General features: G+C 40.8%; 1 protein-coding gene across 1 annotated transcript; it reads left to right on the top strand.

The window, feature by feature from the left end:
- Positions 1-2,251: 2,251 nt before the first annotated feature.
- LOC139222883 (B-cell scaffold protein with ankyrin repeats-like) lies at positions 2,252-19,984 on the top strand. The gene is made up of 16 exons (XM_070854782.1): positions 2,252-2,267; positions 2,684-3,079; positions 5,599-5,741; positions 5,841-5,979; positions 6,095-6,237; positions 7,090-7,204; positions 8,077-8,273; positions 13,886-13,949; positions 14,203-14,418; positions 16,179-16,241; positions 17,423-17,607; positions 18,763-18,826; positions 19,016-19,045; positions 19,287-19,366; positions 19,537-19,571; positions 19,675-19,984. Exons 1-15 carry the CDS (start codon positions 2,255-2,257, stop codon positions 19,567-19,569), a joined length of 1,881 nt encoding a protein of 626 aa, XP_070710883.1. The 5' UTR covers positions 2,252-2,254; the 3' UTR covers positions 19,570-19,571; positions 19,675-19,984.
- Positions 19,985-22,231: the final 2,247 nt, after the last annotated feature.

Genomic DNA, 22,231 nt, shown 5'->3' with positions numbered 1-22,231 from the left:
ATAATCTTATATTTTGACCAAAACTGATGATGACCTGGGAAATACATACACAGTATGAAAGCCTATTAAAAAAACAAAAAAAACAAGAAAAAGTGAATACACACTAACCTACGTTTTTTTTAATGTACCAGATAGTTTAAGCCAGCTGGCTCATTTTCGATTGCACGTCTTCGGTGAGACAATGACAGCAAGACGTGTGTCGCCTTGATTTACTAAATTAAGCTTATGACATGATAAGTCAGAAATTATGAGCAAGGAAATTTATGAGAATTATGAGAGAAAAAGCTGACATTTTGAGAGGTTAAGTAAAAAAAAAATGATGTGACAGAGAATAAAAATTATGAGATACTACATCAAAATCATTAAAAAAAAATTTTACTGGCCAAAATGATCTTCCATATTACAGGGCTACTTAAAAAATAATCTCATCTGCATCATAGTCATTTCCCCCCACTTTTTAGTTAATGACAGCAACAGTAGAATATACAGTATATATTGATATATATCAAATTCTAACTAAAGGCCAAATTTCTATGACATTCTTAGGATTTTCATAGTTTCCTGAGGACAAATCCTGATAGTTTTACTGTCCCACTGGTCTCTCTCTTTTGGAGTCTTCAATACTGTTCCTCTGGTGCCATCCTCAGGACAAAGTGTCAGCATTGGATACAAGATATCTCACCATCCAACGAGCAGATTTCCATAAAATGTGTGAGAAAATATTCCTGCTCCCATGAAGATAAACCCTTTTGATTTCAATGACCCCATGTCCTTTCCTCCAGCACCATCCTCAGGGCAAGGTTTGCAGTTTCAGCCTTGTTGTTCACACAGGTGATAACCTTATCACTACCTCATTAAAGTCAAGGTTAACCTCTCATTTTATTTGTCTCCATGTGGGTAGTTATGGACAAGTAGGTGCCTTTGATAGCTTTGTTGTCTGCTACAGAGGACTTGCCTGTGTGGTTAGATCAGAGTAGTCACACAGAAAATGAGTGAGTGAATGTGTGTGTGGATTTGCATGCATGGGAACAGAGTGATCTGACAGCGGTGAGTCACCGGGGACACGGCACAGGCCATTTGTATGAAGGAGACCACAGCTTTCACCTGCTCATTTTCTCAACAGTGGTACATTTCAGTTACCCCACTGCTGCTCAAAGGAAGTAAATGGTGGCAAACTGCTATTACTGGTGTGGTATGAGTCAGTTGTGTGGCAGGTGGAGGCAGTTAATGAAGCCCTGAGTTTTACATTTCTCTCAATGAGGGACTGTGTGTGTGTGCATAGTAGGTCAAAAGCATCCCACAGCCTTTTTTTTATCTCTGCCTGTAGTGGAGACATTCACACTAGATCATTAGTTTTAACACGCCTCAGGTTCTAGTGCTCTGCTCTGCACCCGTGGCTCAGCAGACTTAATTAAACTCCGGTCAGGTCCATGAGTCAAGTTCTTCACTTTCTGATCACCTGTTGTCCGCTTGACAATGACCTTTGTGTTTATTATTTGCTATCTGTTATTTTGTATGTTTTTTGTTTCTATATCAGTTTCACGTGAGACAACTTCCACTGTAGCCTTGGTAGTTTAATTCCATAAATGACATAAAGCTATATTATTAGAAAACAGGGAATCACTCAACAGCTCTTACTTTTTTCAAACTGAAAAACATTATCATTATACACACACTGACCTTTTTCATGTCACTGTGCCACCCCCTGCAGTGAATAAACATTATCGAGGCATATATCATGACCACACATACATAACTAGCCATTTTACATACCAGGTTTAGTTGTACCAGTAACAGTGACACGCTGACAGCAAAACTAAACTTGAATGACAAACTGTGGAATTTCCCATTTAATCATAGCACTCAGATGAGGTACAACAACTGAAATGTGGATTTTCTTTGATGTGAAACAGCCATTGGATGACATTATCTGGCACATAAAATCTAAAGGGTCTACAAGACTGACAGACAAATCATAAAATCAGTTTTGGGAATTTTCCACCTCAGTACAATTTGAATTAAGCATATTTAATTCCACCGACTAGCTGCCACTGAACTAATACTGTATTTAAAAGTATTTAAAAAAAAAAAAAAAACTGGCTTCCAAGCTTGTTTCTTGCCCGCAGATTTCACTTTCACTTTGTCCATTTTGGTGAAGCAGGAAACTTGCTCTTATCTGAGCTCCTCCTGACAATAGCACTACTGTTATCGTGTCACTGTGAAGTGAGACCTGCAGACAAACAGGGCTGAAGCCATGAGCAAGACAGGTAAGCTGCTCCTTAGCGTTATTTATTCATTAATTCATTACTACATACATTCTTACTGGGGTTATGAAAATGATTCATTGCTTTATTATGATGCTAAGAGCAACATTCTGGTTAAGATTGGCTCAAAGTAAAATGTTTTGGTTGCTTTTGTATATGTCTGTGTCAAAGCAACATCAGCAGCAAGATTTGCAATCAAAGTTAAACCATTTCACTAAATCCTCTACAAACATTTCAGCATCAAAAGTATTTCTCTATATGTGGGTCAGTTGTAGAAAAGTCTTGGGACTCTTTTGCTATAAATATATTTTATGCAGCCCAACTGTGTTTTTCTTTTCATAGAATACTAAATACTGAAGTGACAGAAATGTATTGTTAAGGTCTGCATATTCTTGAGTAAAATATGCTTTTTCTTGTAGCAGAGGAGCTGTTAATCATCTATGAGACAGAGGCAGAGCAATGGGCCACGTACCTGCAATCAGTCTTCACTGGGCCAATCTCAGAGGCTGGGATCTGCTGCTATGACATCGCCACAGTGTCCAGCCGGCGGGGCGACTTCCTCAGGCTGGCCCAGTATACCTGCAAGCTCCTGATCCTTTCCAAGGGCATGCTGGAGGGTCTGTGCCAGATGCGGCGCTTCTTCCTGGCCCGTGTGTTGAGTCCTGCAGCTCATGTGGTGGTGCTGCTGTGTGGGGTGGAGAGTCTGACCCCACTGCTGGACCTGGTGCCCCTGAATGGCAACGAGTGCCTGCAGATCTCCAGTGAACAAGATGCTCATGAGTACTTGTCCACTGTGACTGATATTGTGAGAAAAGGTATGGTGCTGGCTCTGAAAAGTTTTTTAATTTAGATTTTTTTGTGGACTCCTGAATATCACTGACATCTTGATAACATTTTGTCTTGGGTCCCAGTGAGAGGAGCTTTAATGTGATTTAGTACTGGCTGTGCTACAAACAGGAAGGTAAAGGGTCACATTATTCCAAGTCTACTAACATCTGCAGAATAAATTAATTGTGAAATTGAATTATTTGTGTAATTTACTGGGGACCTCCCAGGATGCCCTCAAAGACCTCTGGATGTCCCCGACCTTATTTCAGGAGCCACTGAGGTATGAAATCCCACCTCAGCTTCCTCACTACTCTAATATCTGATATTTTTTTAATCTGAGACGTGTTATTTCAAGCCAAACACAACTCAGGGTTTCCCATTTAAACTTAGCAGTATTATTTCAGTATTATTTGCAAACATGTATTAAATGTCCACTGAAACTCTTACGTAATAATCATTATAATCAAATTGATTCATGAATAGCAGATAGGATTCAAACAGCTTGTATTAAAGACATCACATATGAGTTAGACAACATCCTCAGCCTATTTAACACCAATAACAAATATCCTAATGCGTGACAGCAAGACAGACAGACAAACCCAGACAAACCCTTGCAAACCCAGAACACAATCGTCCTCTTCAACTTGCTCTTCCTTCAGGAAATATTTCACATGGTCTTGCTGTTCCCCTGCCATGAACGAAAGGGGAAAAGAATGCTCATTATTTGTAAGAGTGCCTGAGCAGCAGCTTGGAAACCTGTTTACTGACTTTTTTCCCCGAGAATTGTGTGCACTGAAGATTGACATCCAATATTTTTTAGGACCAGCTGCAACATCTTTGGTGAAGCTGTGTGCGTCTGTTGCACGGCCTCATGTGCCCTGCCAATTATCTACTGCCTGCCTCCCTGTTTTTCCTAATTGCACTATTTGTATAAGATCATAAAGCGGAGGAGGGGGCTTGTATTTAAACAGGTGTGTGTGTGCAGGAGGAACATCTGATGCAAATAGCCAGTCTTTCCTCTTTGGCTACCACTGACTACTCATCGCGAGCCATGCAAATTCAAGTGCACTCTGCATCACTTCATTGCACTGATGCAGTGGTTCAGGCCAGGATCCCACGAACGGTTATATTTTAACCTAGAAGTGCCTTCCCTATTCATACAGGATGATGCAGTGTGTTTGTTAGCACACAGACAACAGACATGTAGGTGTTTGATGAGTTTTAGTGTATGCAGGTGAAGACACTTCATGGTTGGATTCTATAAGAGTGAGCCACCACTAACCTTTTATTTACTTATGCGTTTTATTTGAAATAGCAGTTTTAACAATATACACTACTCACAAAAAGTTAGGGATATTCGGCTTTCAGGTGAAATTTCAGGATGAACCTAAAATGCATTCTAAACTTTCCAGGTGAACAGCAAAATTCACAACAGGTTGGATCCATGAATCCACCAATACATTTCCTGGTTCAGTTAGAATTGGTATTTAAACAGTCCTCCTCATCGAGCTGATCACATTCTGACATCATGAGACCAAGACGACACCTAACAATTGATCAGCAGCACCTCGCCATTGCGAGGCTTCAAACAGGAAGTCCTCAGATGGAGGTGTTCACTGAGCTTAGAGGGTCACAGAGTGTCATCAGGAGGTTGTAACAGTGATATAGAGACTGGAAGAGTCACAGAAAGGAGAGGAGTGGACGTCCTTTGGCAACATCCCAATTTATTGAGACACTGAAAATTTTTTGTTGTGGTATACCCACCACTGTTGTTAGCTTTTCTTTCAATAAATTGTTTAAGATGAAGAAATTACCATTGCATGCTTCTACTTAAATGCCCTACTTTCATGATATAAAATCACTGTAACATTAACTTTTTACAATTTCCATATATTTCACCTGAAAGTCGAATATCCCTAACTTTTTGTGAGTAGTGTATATTGGAGAAATTTTGATTTGATGTAATTTAACCTCATTTGGTTTTAAATTTCAAGACATTGATTCTACACAGCCATAGAGTGGGCTGAGCTAAATGCATCCTAACATGCTCACAGTGTCAGTGTTAACATGCTAGCAGGTATAATGTTTATCATTTTCACCATTGCACTTTAGTTGGTTAGCATGCTAACATTTGCTGATTAGCACTAAACACAGTGCAGCTGAGGCTGACATGAGGAATGTCTGTTGCAGGTATTAAGTTATAAACCATTGAAATGTTGACCTGGTAATGGTGCTGGGTGAAAATACTTGAATGTGTTTACCATATTCTATACAAATGGTATAGCAGGATTGAATGGTAGTGCTAAAGGAAAAGTCAGAAGATCACTGAAGTCGAATTTTAATTGGTGAGATAAGTGTGGTGGACCAACTGGTGGACATTCGTAGAGTCACGCTGCTCACATGGCTAAAAATGCAGCCAGATAGTTTATGGTGTCTGACACCCATTTTGTAGACATCAATGGTGCAGAATCCAGTATGAGGCTCAATGGTCCATCTTTTGCAGGCGCGCCAGCCTCAGCAGCAGATGTCAACCCTTTAACACATAAACCATCAGGATCAGGGCAAAAGATGGAACAAATCCAATCAACTGGAGCCCAGAGTGTCAGATCCAGCTTTGCAGTCGTTCCCTCCAGAGTTCCATGCGGGGTGAGACACTCATCTAGTCAGTAGTAAGCCGTTTCTTTTTATCATAAAGCATCCCTAACATTGATTATGCTGCAGTTCACTGTGCTGTCTCTTTGGCAGAGCTCTATAGAGGTGTTCATTCTTTTGAAGAATGAGGCGGCTGGCAGCGACGCTGAGGTTGAGTTCACTGGTGAGAATCAGATGCTGAGAGTGAAGCCTGTCTGCTGGAATGAGCGGATCCTGTGCGTCAATGCACCAGGTGAACAAAACAAAAAATAATGAATGTATGTTTAACAAAATACATATGAAAATACAATTAAATCTTTGTCACAAATGTTCTGTTAGTGTAAGCGTCTCCGTGTTTTCTTTTGCAGATTTTCCAGCTGGGAATGTGAGTGTTACCGTGTATAGCAATGGAGTGCCACTGAGCAAGGCACAATTGCAATACTACAGCAACACGGAGGAAATAGCGTGCCTTCTGGCGAGGGCAGCAGACCCTGTGGACTTCATGTGTCAGGTGAAGCCACTTCAATGAATATTTTCGAGTTGTATCTTGGCAGGTGTTTTGTTGAGCTTGACCCAAAACGAAGTTGCTGTAATTTTAACAACAACATTGTGATAAAGATTTACATTAATATGTCTAAATTTTATTTATTTGATGAAGACTGAACACCGTAGAAAATAAAGTCACTCTATTATTATTATTACATTATTGTTTGTACAGCACAAGCAGTAAGCATACCTCAGACTTTACATTTCTGATTTAATGTCAGAAACACATTTTAATGCTGTGCTATTCTCTCCCTCCTCAATAAAAGTGACTCTTCTGAGTCACTTTGAATGTGTTATGTTACTTAGTGACTCATCGTTATGTAACTCAGTTATAGAAATTAGTCAATCGCCGCCTTCAAAACACTGCTTATAATCAATCCACTTCGGGCCATTAGAAAGTGGCAGGAAAACAGAAGATAAATTGAATCAGCGTATTATTGCTGATGTTTGTGTGCGTCGCCGTTTACCGTCTCTCCTCTGGAAATGAAGAGACGGCAGGTTTCAGCCTTCCTTCTTGCCACACTTGATTTGATTAGGTTTCTTTTGCTGAAGAGGCATCGCTGAGCAATGCCAAAGGAAGAATTTGCCAAGAGAATTTCAAACTAAAAGTATGGACTTGCGCAACTGGACCCTGATGTGTGTGATTATATTCAACCTGGCATCTTTATTGTTCCTTTATAGACTGTCTCACCATCCAACCACTGCTTGTAGGTGCTGCTGTTTTCTTTAGCTAATTCTGACTATTTTTTCTTTGCATCCTAGCTGCAACAAATCATTTCAAGTCTGTGTGTGTACCGTGTGTCTCTCTGGATTTCAGGCTTTTCAGGAGTCCTCAGTGGAGAAGCTGGATCAGAAGTTGTCCTCCATGTTGTTGGAAGGCATGCCCACTGGAGGCTTTCAGGGACTGCAGTGTGAAAACACACCTGAAAGAGGTACAGCACAGCAGAGTCACCACACTGAGAGAAAAACAACCTGCAACAACTTCCTTCAAGTTTTATTTGGAGTTTCGGGGCTACATGAGCAAAGATACCATCTCAAACTATTTGCTGAGAGGATATTCTATCACAACTTACTTGTACTTGACAAGAATTCTGCAAAATATTTCTCTGCAGCATCATTGGATATAAATTATACCCCAGATCTCAGCAGTCATACAGCCCGTATATGTGTGGAAACTTGCTCTTCACACAGTAACTGCAGATCCACGCATGTGTAGCATGTCGTTGCCTTAACAGGTGATGATTAACTGAAATGATGCCTTGTTTTCAACACAAGACATTAGCAGCATCTATGAAAATATGCCACACCAGAATGTCCATTTAATTCATTCCTTTCTCTCTGAGCATGTGTTTGTGCAACAGTGTGGATTGAATGCACTTCTCACAGTAGGAATTCGTTTCTGTTGTATGGTGCACATTATCCGCCATGAAAAGAAAGCCTTCAATTATTTCTTGGCTCATTATGTGGCAGATTGATGGCTTCATCAGCTACCGAGATTGATCCTTAACACTGCTAAAAAGGGCACAGGGAAATGTTTCCATGACAAACTAGTCAATAAGTGCCTCCAAGCTGTCTTTCTTCGTCTCCCCTGATTGCATTAGATTGCTTACATTGCATCAGCTTAACTTCAAGTTAACACCTGTAAAGGAACTAATAGAAGTGGCGGACCCTTTGCTAGCAAGTAATATAACAGTTACAAATAAACAGAGGTTCATTTTCAGGCCTAACTGGACTTTGCTAGTACAGCCAATTTTGAAAAACAATTCCTCCTCATCTAATCACAACTGCCAAATATCCACATCAGAGCTCCACCATGCAGATGTACCATCACTCCTCCACTTTGCTGCCCAGTATGGATTCAGGAGTGTCTCCAGCCTGCTCCTGCAGTGTCCAGGTGCTGAACGAGCGCTGCACACAGCCAATCGCCACGGACAGACTCCCATCGAGATCGCCAAGTGTCACGGCCACACAGAGCTTCACGTCTTATTAAAGGAAACACTGGTAATTACTTCTCTATTAAGTATATGTGACTTTCACTCCATTAAAAATGTTTTATTTCATCTTCTTTTTTTGACTGTTGATCATTTTCGCCACTAGTGACCTCCAGTTGGAATTCATTCATGCCGGAAAATACAGTTTTAGCTTTATTGACCCTCCATATAATGAAGACATTTCTCAAAATGCCAATATCTGATGACAGCTTCTCATGCTTGGTGATTTGTGAGCTAATTAAAGAGAATCATTGACATTATTTGTCTGTCCAGAGCTGGCTATGTGTAATGGCGCCTAAATGGAATTCCATATTTTTCAGTTACCTGCCATCAGCTGAGGAAAACAACACAATGTGCCTTAGTGTTGAGAACTCACAGTGCAGCACTCAGAAGTGCTCTTACTAACACCAATACAGCGTTAGGACTGTGAGTGAGTGGTGCTTTATCAATAATGAACAGAGTGGAGAGGATGGAAAGGTGGAGTGCAGGGAGAATGACCTGTATGTCAGGGGTGACCTCACTCCTTCCTAACCACTGTCTTTTTATCCAGCGCATGGCGCAGTTAGTGGATTGATGGTAACCCCCATCATGAATATGTTTGGCCTGCAAGGTTCCTACTAATGGACCACCCCCACAGAGACTAGAAAGGCTGAGTTTGTTCATGCATGCACAATGGCTCACAGCACAGGTCGTCTGCATACATTCAGACAATTAATTCAGCCACTAATGTTGAGATTTTCTTGCGTAGTGGCCGCTATTTTCCCATGTTAATATGAAGAGCCGCTTCCTGCTCAACCATTTCACTGTGTAGACGCAGTAACACAAGAGCAGCACGTTTGCTGCTATCCAAATTTAATAGATCCGTCTCATGCATGCGCATCCCTTTATTTGATAAACCTGGAGGACACTAGCATCATAATGTTTTTTCCGATGCTAATTTCATTAAGCAGTGAGGACATTATCATTATGAAAACGACATGATGCACACAGTGGTATAGCCAAGATGGCAGGCTGAAAACACCACATCACTTCTCGTGTGTCCTGCAAAATACTCAGTATTACAGATTAAGCTATGCAAATAGATTTTTTTGGGAACTTTTCTTCTGAAAGGAATAAGCCCTATCAAAACTGACAACGGTTACTGTGGATTTTTCAGAGTAACAGTCATTGTGGAGATGGAGGAAGTATTCAAATCTTCTACTTAAAGGACTAGTTTGACATTTTGAGAAAGACACTTATTTACTTTGGCCAGTCACAGACACGTCCTTTTGTCGCTTCCTTGTTGCCTGTCTGAGACAGAGCCAGGCTAGCTGTTTCCCCTTGTTTCCAGTCTTTCTGCTAAGCTAAGCTAATCGGCTGCAGGTGCTAGCTTCAGATTTACCATCTGGACCACAAAATCATCTCATCTAACACTTGGCAAGAAAGCAAACAAGCATAGAAAAGATAGCAATACACAATACTCAACTTAAGTGTACACTTTTTATACTGTTGAATCAGTTTAGCAATGCATCATATTTGTAAGTTAATCATATATTTTGTGTCTTATTCTGCAGAGTAACCAGTGACTATTCCTGTCTTTAAAAAGTAGTGTAATTAGAGGAATGTAATGAAGTAGAAGCATATAGTATTGTATAATGGAAATACTTAAGGACAAGTACAAGTAAAATTGCACTTAAGTATAGGACCTTAGCAAATGTGTTCGGAAATGTAAATTTTGCTGTTGTTGTGCTCTTTTAAGTGTGTTGTGAGCACAAACAGAATACCAGTCATCTCCACTGTTTTGAAATCTGAGAGCTGGATATTTCAAAATCTGGACAAATGAAACATTGTCTGTATGGCTACAGTGAGCAAATATGTTGTTTTATGTCATTTGGTTGAACTGATCCTTTAAAGCTTGAACCAGCAGTTGAATCCCTTACATGTCAATTTGTAACAGATAGCAGCTGAATGCTCATCCATTCATACCAGAACCTCGATTCTTATCTCCAGCTTTCCCTTATAATATTGACGATTTTAACTTGCTCTGATGGCTTGGATCAACCTATAGAGAATCTGTCCTCCGGGGAAATTTAGACACTCCAGCAGCTGTTGGAAACGTATTCATCCCCTTAGCAACACTGCTAATTGAGAGTGACTGCAGATGGAGCAAGGTTTGATCAGGCTGCTCCAGTGAGTCAGTGCTCGCTGCGAGCCTGCAGTGAGCCAGCTGCTCCGGCAGGGGAGCAGTAGAGTCAAACAGAGGTCTCCCCACGGGGACTTCAACAAGCCTATAGATGTAACATAATAGACAGATTTGACATTGACATTTCTCATGTGGTTTTCTTGAAAGGTAATTAAAATTCATCCTGACAGGGAAAACTATATACATATTGCACTTGTGTGGTGCGTAACAGAAAGTATAAGAGTCAGCATTGTGGGGTGGGGTTTTGTTTGCTCCTTTTTTCACACAGCAGTTTCATTAACTCATCTGCAGTGTTTCCCCCACCTCCAATTAATCAACCCATGATGCATCAGTGATTTGGGCGTCAGTGTAGCAGCACTCTGTCAATAAATCCTAGATGGATCGGTCCCCTGCTTCATACACAGGCTGAATCACTCACAGGGCTTGCATCAGATCCACTAGTCTGCCCTGGCACCACACTTCTTTGCTAATTAGCTGTGAACTGCTCCGGAGGGGAAAGCTGAATTATTCAGAGAGAGCATTAACTAGACTACAAATATAGAAAATGCTGCTTATCTAAGATGTTTATGTCCTCAGACTGTAATATTGTCCCTACTCATAATAATAACTAATACAAACAGACATTGTCCTTATTTGATATTCGAACACTGGGCCACAAATTTTCAGTGTCACTTGGCATTTAGATATACTTGGAGCTCCTACTCAGATGTAGAGCAGAGCTCAACAAGTACAAGTTAGCCTCAAACTGTATGGTCCTCCAAAGACTACAAAGAGCTATTTATGTGCTGCGAGCTGTGTTTGTGTACAGTATGCTTCTATCCAAATGGGGAGGAACCAAATCAGGTGACACCCTACGCTCTAATCCAGGGATTTGTTGATTTATCCACTGACCTTATTTTGCATGTTATGTCTGTTTGGCTTGGCAGACTATTTGTTTGTCATTTGAATGATACGGTCATCCTCATTCTGCAAAAGAAACTGTTTTCGCTCCAAGCGACAACAAGTTTAACAAACCCCTTTGTTAAATGTCAGTTTTACATGTGGAGCAATGCAGGACCACCACTTTGATCCAGAATGAAATATCTGAAAAAATATTGGATGGATTGCCATTAAATGTTTTTTTAATGGCTAGAGAATGAAATCTATTGACTTAGGTGATCCCCTGACTTCTCATCTAGTGGCACCAGCTTGGGAAAACAATTATTATATATACAGTCATACAGTCAAATGGCCTATGTCAACATCTAGTTGATAGATTGACAGAATCTTACACAGACATTCATGGTTCTTAGATGATGAATGCCACTGACTTTACCTCTAGTGCCGCTATGGCCCTATCATCTGTAGTTCAGCTGTACTTTGTGCTCACTGCTAATTAGCCAATGTTAGCATGCTAATATGCTAAACTAGTCAGCATGGTAAACATTACACCTGCTAAACATCTGCATGTTAGCATACTTTGCGCTAAATGCTCAAAGAGCCAGTGTTAGCATGACTGCAGCTTCTTAGTCTTATTATAATGGCCAGTTAGAATACCTGCTTAGTGCTGAAAGAAAACTATGAGGATAACAGGACACACATAACACTGTAAATATAGTTTTACAGAAGTGTGAAGTGTTTCTTCGCCTGCTGTGCTGACCACTTCTTATTTTCCCATGCCAAAAAATAAGTTGGACAGATTTTGTCTGCACGGCGTTTAAGTGATGAGATCAGTGTTACACTGCATTCTGCCACGCATCAAACACTCTTATCCTGAAACCACTGTGTCAACATACAGCCAGCATGCTGACACTGAGAGCCAAGACTAGCCAGCCTGTGAATTGTCCATTTCAGCTGCTGAAAACAGATTCACACTCCCTGCCCTATACTAGATTCACTTGAGATTTGTTCTCCCTCTGACAAAATCATGCCTGCTGTTCTGTCTGAAGCACTGCTGCTTCGATTGCGTCGGTGAAACCAAATTTGTCTGGAATGCCTGGGGCTCCTGCAGTTTCAGACATCTGTAAAATGATTTAGCATTTGCGGTTAGTAAATAAATACCCCCTCCCCTGTCCAGAAATTACCTCTGAAAATACCACACTGTGCTTAAGCACAGCATCCAACTATTATAATTCAATGTTCAAGCTGCGGTGGTAATTAACCCGTGCTTTCTACCTGTTGGGCCTGTTATGAACCTCCACTGTTAAGTAATGCATTCATGGCAGCCAATAAGTAATTTGCAATACTAGGAACAGTGTAATATTGTAATTGAGTCATGAGTGGCTGTGTTGCTTGGAAACTGCACACAGAGCTTGACGGGTTATATAGAGGATATGTTCAAAGTGAGCTGTATCTCTGTAAAGATTTATATTATTGACTGGGATTTTTGTTATTTAACTCAGAATATATCCTTTTAAACTGACAAAGGAATCAAATGTAATCCTAAATCATTACCATATGTATTGTGATGGTCTTTTGTTGTCATAATCTGTTTGGAAGTAAAATCTACGATACAGCTCAGCAGCTGTTTCCATACGCGCTGAAAATACTGCTTATTTGTTTTAAAAGATGACTCTGAGAAAATATCACTGCATTGTCAAAGAGAATTTTTGCTTCTTTCCCCATTGATCTGTCTGTCAAAATAAATCCTCTAAGAATGCTTTTCATAATTAGCCATTTCAAAATGAATGACGCAACTCTTCAGTTCTTCACATCTCCATCAGCAGTTGAAATATGACCGTAAATTGATATCTGTATCGCAATGCAATTGCGGAAGCAGTCTGAATATCAAGCCAAGGGTCTTGAATGGCTCACTAAATGATATGTTTGGACTGAAAGGGGAAGATTGTCTGATTTCATAATTACCCTGATCATACCCCTGTCTGTCCCTCAGCATGCTATTAGCAAATAGGCCGACTCTGCAGCAGCTTTGCTGTCAGAGGGAGAACTGCTCTCTGTTAGCCAGCAGGCAGGGTTACAGCACACCTCTCTAATTCCTGTTATAGCCCTGAAATTGCTTTTCCACAAGTGAAGTCCTAACAGATGCAGTGAGAAAGCTCAATTAATAATCTGGACATTTGTCACATCTGACATAAAAACGCTGAATATTAAAGCATGGCAAGGAGGCAACTAACAGCCTATAGTGCGACAGAGCTTAGAGAATGGTTAGTGCATAGTCATCTTAGCTTTAATGTTTCATTATTGTGCTTTGGAAGGAGGATATAGGTGAGAAAACGAGCCAACAGGGAGGATGTAGTGAGCCAGCAGAGGAGTGATAAGAGTCATATTAAGATTGGCCAAACATGCATGAATAGTGAGACCAAAAAAAAAGCTCTTATATAGGAAATGCCTGCTTTCAACATAACAGATTAGACATTTCTGTCCTTGAGTTCTAAATTGCCTCTGTTGAGCTGTTTCTTTGTGATTTGGATGAAGCATAAAATGCATCTCTGTTGTTGCAGAATATGTTCAACTCAGGCGAGGACAATGGTGATGCCAGTGTGTACGAAATGATGTGCACGGCAGGTGAGTGGGGGACTGATGGGAAGTGGAAGGAGGACAAAGGAAAGCCGGTAATGGAATTGTTTTGTTTTTTTCCCCCAGCACATCATTATGCTGGGTTGCTGTTCATTTCCGACCACTGAATATTCTCCCCCTGCTGATGGGCACACCATGTAGCGTTGCTTCCGATTAACAGTGAAATGACAGTAGCAAAAACAGCATGCAGAACTTCATCATTATCTTAAAGCAATAGTGCAGTAAACACTTTGTGCTTTAGGGACTCCTTCCAACGCAGATGAACAGAAAGAGCAAAAAGGAGGGGATGAAGAGGAGGAGGAGGAGGATATTTATGCACCACTGGGGGTGAATGATGAATATGACACCATCCTGAACTCAACAAAAGCAGTTGCTATTGCCAATCGCCCACCAGCACCCACACCTCGGCCTGAGAGCACCCAGGTGAAGGAAGACAGAACCCCTTACATCGCCAAAGGTAAACTGTTTGTTCCTTTGGTTGCATTCTTTGAACCCCTCTCCTCTCCAAAATACCAGATACAAAAGAGCTGATTTGGAGCAAAAACAACACTGAGCTATGCACAGTATGTGAAGGGGAGTTTGGGAGATCATGTGGGAGGGAGGAAGTGCCTGGAATGTGCATTGCCATTGTCAGCGGAGTGCTGCTGAACAGAGCGGAGAGGCTCTTTCGCGATGGAGTATGTTTTGATCCAGTAAACCACAAGAACATGGTCGCTCCCTGCTGCAAAACAAACTAAAGCGGGGAAAGAGAAAGGCCCATTTGCCTGCATCGACAGCCCACAGTCCCTAACTGTTCAATTTCAGCGGTGTGAATATTTCATGAAGATGAAACATCCAAAAGTGACTGGTATTATTAAGGTTTATGAATCATTAAAACGACTACGACTTCTCTTTTTCATCACTCAAGCTGCACTCATTAATTGTTATTCCCACAGATAGTATTACACTCTTCCCTTATTAACTACTTGTGCATTCAAAACACACAAACATGATTCTAACTGTGCAACAGGCACCCTCTCCCCATTACACAGCTTCCTCTTGAGCTTGCTTGTATCCAGTAAGCCAACTCTCTGCCCAGTGGGACTCAGAAAGCAACAAAGAAATTGAGTGCACCGCTGAACTCTGTGCATCCCAACCATCCCCTGAGTAACAGAGAGGGAACTACCGGGCTGCCATCTGCAACCAATCTTGGCCAGACCAAGGCCAAGTCAGCCAGAATAAGTCATTACACATGTTTTCCATCGTCCTTGTCCCCAGAGCGCACGAGAGAAAGCAGAGGGATTTTGAGGTTTCCATCTATTGAGACAGTGGAGCTTCAAACCGCAGAAGGATCACATTTTGCTCCTCACTCCCACTGCTGCAGTGAAAGATGTGAGAGGAGAGATGGGGCTTGGTGGAGGATTAGGCGGGGAGCCAGTTATTGGAGACCACTGCACAAGTGGAAATAATGAGGAGTTTTCTTTGTTAGCAGCAGCGTCCTGAGCTCAATGAGACAGAAATGCTAAAATGTGAATGAAATCCAATCCCAGAGAGTGGAATTACCGGGCATGTAAACTACATGGAGAGAGATATACACGCTCCAAGGCAAGGCAAAGTAATAAAGTCACGTGACAGATCTCCTCTTACAATAATCATAAAGCCATAAAGCCAGGGTTGAATTATGAGAGAGGCTGTGTTAGAACATGAAGTGGAAAAGAGAGACGCTGTCATGGAGGAAGCAGTCAGAGGTGGGATTATCTTGAAGGGTGTGGATGCTGAATTCTAATCCAGTGTTGGTCACACAGCCGCAGCTCCACTGCCTCTACACAGTGCAGCCTTTCATTCTGAGCGCTCACCAAACCAAAAGCATCATTCAGGGTGTTTAGTGCAATCCAGAGCTGAATGTGTGTGTATTTCTGAGACAAACACAGGTTTAGGCTCAGAAATAACAAATCAGATGTTTAGATTTATTTATATTAGTATTTCTAGGAAACATTAATGGGATGTTTTTTGTTTTTTTTGCTGGTTACTCACATCTAGATTTCCACAGTCAGGAGGTTGTTGTTGAATTTTAGAGTGTGGCGCCATCTTGTGGAAGAAAGGTTAAAATGCAGCCTCACAAACCATTTTTCAGCAGCCTTGCAACGTTTTCAGCGACTCGAAAATGGTATGTGATATCCCTAAAAAAATAAATAAATAAATCAGTCTGTATTATTGTCAGCTGCTCTGTGTTTACAGTGTTCCAGAAGAAGAAGACACCACAGGGTGATGCTGATCTCTATTCACTTCCCACTAAACAAGGTGAGTCTCAGGCGATTTGGGACTCACTAGAAAATGTCACACTTTAAGTGTCACACAGAGACAGACAGAAAGACAGATATTTAAAAAAGAATGGCTAATGATAAAGAGTCCCCAGTGTCTTTCAAACTCCCCAACCCTAGTTTGCAGCAGGTCTCCAGTCATACATTTATAGTCTGATATTTTGATTTCAAGAGGATCTGAGAGGAATCAAACTTATTTAAACATTGTCCATTTAAATGAAATGTGATTTGATATATTAGACAGGGCCGACAGGAAATACAGCAGGGTATGACATGCAGCAAAGGCCCCAGTCTGAGTCTTCATCAACATATTAACGTGTGCCAGCTTTAACTGTGACTCTCTGCTCTAGTTGGGGGTCTGGCTTTATCACAAACAGACTCAGATGCAGTCATCTACTTTGGAGCATGTGTCAAATATAACAAAATCTGAGGTACACTCAAGCGCCCTCAGCTACAGTAGGTGTTTGCCATTCATTTCTGCCTACACTGTCTCCAGAAACACGCTTCCCCTTTCTGGACTGGATTATCATTATCAGTTTGAGATCTGCAGATTGCAATTTTCTAACTCATAACAGCAGGACTTTTTACGGTGCCAAAGATTTTTGCTGACTTCTCTCTTATGATTACATGTTGGCATTACCTGCTGGGTGGTGTCAGTTAATGTTGACATTCTTAGACGAGTTGTGTTGTTAAATGAACTGAAATTGTAGAGATCACCATGGGGAAATAAGTCACTGCAGCAGTAATGGGAAGTAGTAAAAAGAAAAAAAGCAATAAAAAGAGCAGGTAACACATTTAAAGACATTTGGGTGCCAAGAAGTTTAGACAAAATCAAAACATTAGAGAATGAGCTGCTACATCAAACAGCTACAGAGATACTGAGCCATTTTTGCTGTTTTGTTGTATTATTGGTGACAGTGTTAATATGTCCTCGACAAAATCACGTTACCAACAGTCCCCTCTATGAATGCCATCTGGAGTGGGTTTATACCTTGTCTTTCCTTATTTCTATCATTCAAAACAAGGATGAAGACTTTCATTTACATCATTATATATGAAAACCAGTAGATCCTCACGTAGATGGTGGTGACTGTCCTCTGCGTGCTCCTGTGAGATTGCCCAAAGCAGCATATGTTTTCACCGAGCTGTTGTCCATTGCAGAACGCGGGCGAGGAGACAGCATCTCTTCCACCTATGACACCTTTGTGCCAAACCAGGTACACGGGCCTCAGCAGCTCACCGAGCTCCAGCAGAGGGTGAAGGCAGGTTCCTTCGCTGTGGACGGGGCCCTGGAGCGCTTCAGCGACAGGCAGAGGGGTCAGAAGGGCACGGACGCCACCCAGCAGGTAGGACTGTCACACACCGCGATCATAATCACACTGGACTTGGAACGAAGAAGCATGGAGGACCAGGCTCTAATAAAACTGTAACCATCTGTTGCTCATGTGATGCCAACTTGCAAAACAATCACAACAGAGCACCAAGGCACTCTTTATACTACTGCATAAATAAAAGGTAGTGAAGTCAGACTGTAAAAGTGTTAAGAATGTGAATTTAACAGCAGGACACAGAGGCAGAGCAGTTAATATCAAACCATTTAAGAACAACATCAAACTGAGAGTGGACCAGTATACCAAGCAGCTAACAAGGGAATTAGGGACAGGTGTACAGGCAGGTGAGGATCTGGTGGTGATGGAATGGCAGGAAGGCACCTGCTGGGTGGGTGGGGGGTGGGTGACAGGAGAGATATGGCAGAAAAAACTAATGGCCAAATAACATGAATGTTAATTTAGGCTAAAGTCTGGAGCTTCCACGGGCCTTTTTCATGGAACACATGCTGAAACATTACAGCAGGAGAAACACACGCGTGTGAATAATAAAACAGTTAAATTCTATTTAGCTGCTCCATTATTAATGTTACCAGTAACGCCTGTGCTTTTCCTTTTCCATTATGACCAGCAACTTTTCAAAAGGCTGATCAGTTTTAAAGGTTATGAAACAATATACACTTATGGAGAAGAAACAAAATTAAAAATAAATTTTTACGTGGAGGAAGAACTCGTCCTTTACTTGAGTTATTTACCAAGAATGATAATCTAAAAACACTCCATTACAGTAATTATCATCTATCTAAAGCATCAAAAATAGATGTACTATGATTCTGTGATCCATATACTATTAAATATTACATTATTAGATTGCTATGATGTGTCATTGGATTAGTATTTTAGTGTTGTAGCTGGTCGAGAAGGAGATATTTTTTACTTTATGTGCAGTTATACTGTACAATATAGGGGTCGGGCTCTTCCAAAGAGTCACAAGATAAATCTGAGGGGCCACTAGATGATTAATGGATAGGAAAGAACAAATTTCGTCCTTTCAAATCTGTTCTGATGTCTTGGACTTTTCTCTCTTTTCGTTTTTGTCAATAAAAGGATGGATAAACGGATGTTGTTGCGTATGTTGGTCTAATATTAAAGCACTGATGGTTGTCTCTGCAGGAGAAGTTGAGTCAGCTGAGAACCAGCATCATCAACAACAGCAGGGGCAATGACAGTGTCTATGGTAAATATTCCTCCACCCTGGACTCCATCACAGAGAGGCTCCACAGAGCTCAGCTTTTCCTGGAACTTTAACATAAAAATGAATAATATACAATGCAGTTAGAGTTGCACTGGAACAACTAGCCACATTACAAATGACTAGATCAAACTGTATACTGTAAATGGCTTAGAAACTCTCCTCTCCCTGCAGATAAAATCAACATCGTTCATCACATGCCAAGTGAGTCTTTAAAAACTTATCTCAACGAGCACAGAGAAAACCTGTGTTTGCATGCCTTTGTAGTTTCTCCAGTCCCAGTTGCAGTGGTGGGGAATTAATCCTCGGGGAAGAGTTATTTAATCAAATCCCCAGTGCCACGTTTTGATCTAGTGAGTTTCACTTTCACAAAATAGGAGTCTTTTATTTTCCGTTACTGAACAATTCTCTGTTCAGCTGTGCGTATTGGATAATTTCCCTCCAGGTGTTACAGTCAATGAAAGTCAAAGAGGAAGCCAAGCAGCGGAGTCTGATTTTTACAGCAAGCCCCTTAAAGGACAGCACGTAAGTTTACTTCCTAAACAAAAGCTTGGCAGAAGTTTGCATCACTGTACTCATAGAAAGTTTCCTGGATTATACTGGATGCTATTGGAGTAGAAATAGATGTGAAGTTACAGTCAACATTGTTGAAGAGTATCCCTCTGATTTTTCTTTTTCTTTTTCTTTTTTTGCAGTCATATTTCTTTTCAAAAGGTGACAAACAGTGAAGGTAAGGCTGGAAAAAAAATGTATTTACTGTTGTTATTTATTGTAAATAATTTCGACTGAAATAAACTAAACAAGGTCATTGATTGTGTTTTCTGTGTTTACAGGTTCTATCACTCAACAAAGATTCTCTCCTTCCACCATTTATATCACATTTAATCTTTTAAAATGCATGATATGAAACTGTACTTGCATTATTAACCGTCTTTTTTAAATTTTATATTAATAAGACATGAAATAATAGATTTGTCGTATATTTCCTGCTGCCTTTTTTAAGATAGGACAAGTAAATTCTGGTTTATCACATATAGATACAATGTACAATACGTGTAGCTTTACTTTTGAAAGCAAAGTTGCATATTCAGTGTCGTTTCAGTCTTGGTTTATAAAATGTCTTTAATGAAAGTTGCCAATGTCAACAACTACCAGGTTCATTTTCAAAAATTAAAATACTCAAAAAAAAAGACTTTTTCTTGTACGCTGAATTCTATACAACCATATTGGCAACAATTTTGTTGTTCATAAATACTTCAAATGGGCACAAATTTAAGCAGATCAACATCTGAAAAGATTAGAATGACAAGTGTCTTCATGGGTCTGTGTTCCTGGGAGAGGGAATCAGTTTCCCAGTTAGTCTTGGCCTTGAAAAACCCTTTCACATCTTTGTCTGTAGAGGGAGCTGTATCTCTAAATATATCATCACACTCGCCGTTTGAAGCAACCAAAGACATCTGGTGAGCACACAAGCACCTGCTGACCTCCTCATGGCTGGGAGGCAAGCGATGGAAAAAAAATGTATCCATACATGTTTATGAATGTAAGCGGAAAGTAGAAATATTCATACAGCAGGTGAGAACACCACTGCTTCCTGCTGCGCCTGGTTGCAGAAAGGAAACGCGTTTAATCCAGGTTTGCATCGAGCAGGACGTGCCAAAACAAATCTATGAGGATGACTGAAATAAAATGAAGGTTTTAAAAATATTTTAGCTCAGATCACTGGGATTAATAGAGAAGTTCACAGATGGGTGGTGTAACAGCAAGTTGGGGTAAAATTAAAGCTCAGAAGCTTAATTTTCATGTGGAATTCACTCTGTTCAGCTGCCACAGTGCAAGCATCCGTGTGAGAAAACCAGCTTTACAATGATTTCATAAATAAAGCTTAAAGAGGCCTATTTTAGATGACGTGAATTTGCTGTATATACTTGTCAAAAATCTGAATTTGCTGTGATTTACAAAACTATTCAGGAACTGGCACAAATCCACACACTCTTTCTCACACACACAGATACCAGTTTGTTGGTACAGGCCAGACTGTGCCTGAATGAATGAATGAGAGCTGCATGGGGAATTCAGTGAATGCATGGCTAAATCCAAGCTCAGTCTTGAAACCGAGGCAGAGGCTGAGCTGTGTGCCAACAAAGCAGCTGGGTACACGCCGGGCACATTTTTCTGTTCAATCATGCTCTTTGTGAATAATATGTATTAATGCCGTCCCTACTTAGACCTGCCAGTTAGCCTTTGGAGATGATCCGGCTTCAGGACCCCATGGCATTTGAGGCATATGTTTGCCTGTCACCTGCTGAGTATATTTCGGTCCGTGCGTCAGACGTGGCCACTGAGATAGGCCTTGATTCATCGTGTATGCAAATATCTGCGCGCCGCCACAATGAATGATTCCCCAGTCACAGAGAGACAAGCTGAAAGGGAACTTCAGTGGCATGTGTCACCCACACCAAACATGCTTCTGTATGTGGGCAGCATACATGAAAAACAAGGGATCAAAGATTCACTGTTTTTCTATTCCTGTGCTGTGTATCCACTGTGAGAAAAAGAAATCATGATATTTCCGAAATGTAAATGATCCAAACTTATTATTATGCTATAATTTCATTGGCCATTGTTTTTAATATTCTATATTCAGCAGGGAAAATTGCATTTATTCAAGTACTTTATATACAGAGGTTACAGCAGTTTTTTCATTTTGTAAGATTTCATACTTTGTTATCCAGGAATTCACACCTTTTCTGCCACATTTATATTTTGTAACATTTCACAACTAATAATTCTGTGTCTGTAAACGAGGTGATGAGAGCGGTGAGACTGAACCAAAACGGTAAAGTTGTGTGGGGCGTTTAAACCAAAACGACAAGCTAAGAGACGCTAAAACACTCCATAGATCTGAGGGTAGCTGCAGAGTTGCTTGATAACGGTCTGTTGGTGTGCCATTGTGAATGACCCCTTTCTCACAACACATAGTCATTTGACTCATTGTTATTATAAGGAAATATGATTAGTGCAGCTTTAAGTTTCCCTTCAGAAATACAGTTTTATGGATTCAATGTAATACAGGAATTGAAAATTCTGTAAAAATCTTGACAGACTTTGCAGTTGGATTTCCTCTCCCTCTCTGTTGCAGCAGCAGGCTTGGTCAGATAGTGGAGCGACAGGATTATACAGTCAACGCATCAATGATATTGTTATGACACAGCTCTTAACTGGCAATGGCCTCTACCAATTGAAACATGAAAAGCCAAGCTGTCGCCTCAGTCATCTGCTGAATCCCTCCTGCATCCCAGGGACAACGCTGGTTCCACACTGCTGCGAAAAACACTCATGAGAGCACAGACACTGGGATAACTTATCAGGGATAACTAGTCTACTGAA

The sequence above is a fragment of the Pempheris klunzingeri genome, chromosome 23, assembly GCF_042242105.1.
Source record: "Pempheris klunzingeri isolate RE-2024b chromosome 23, fPemKlu1.hap1, whole genome shotgun sequence".
Taxonomy (NCBI): domain Eukaryota; kingdom Metazoa; phylum Chordata; class Actinopteri; order Acropomatiformes; family Pempheridae; genus Pempheris; species Pempheris klunzingeri.
This window is presented reverse-complemented; position numbering and strand designations above follow the sequence as displayed.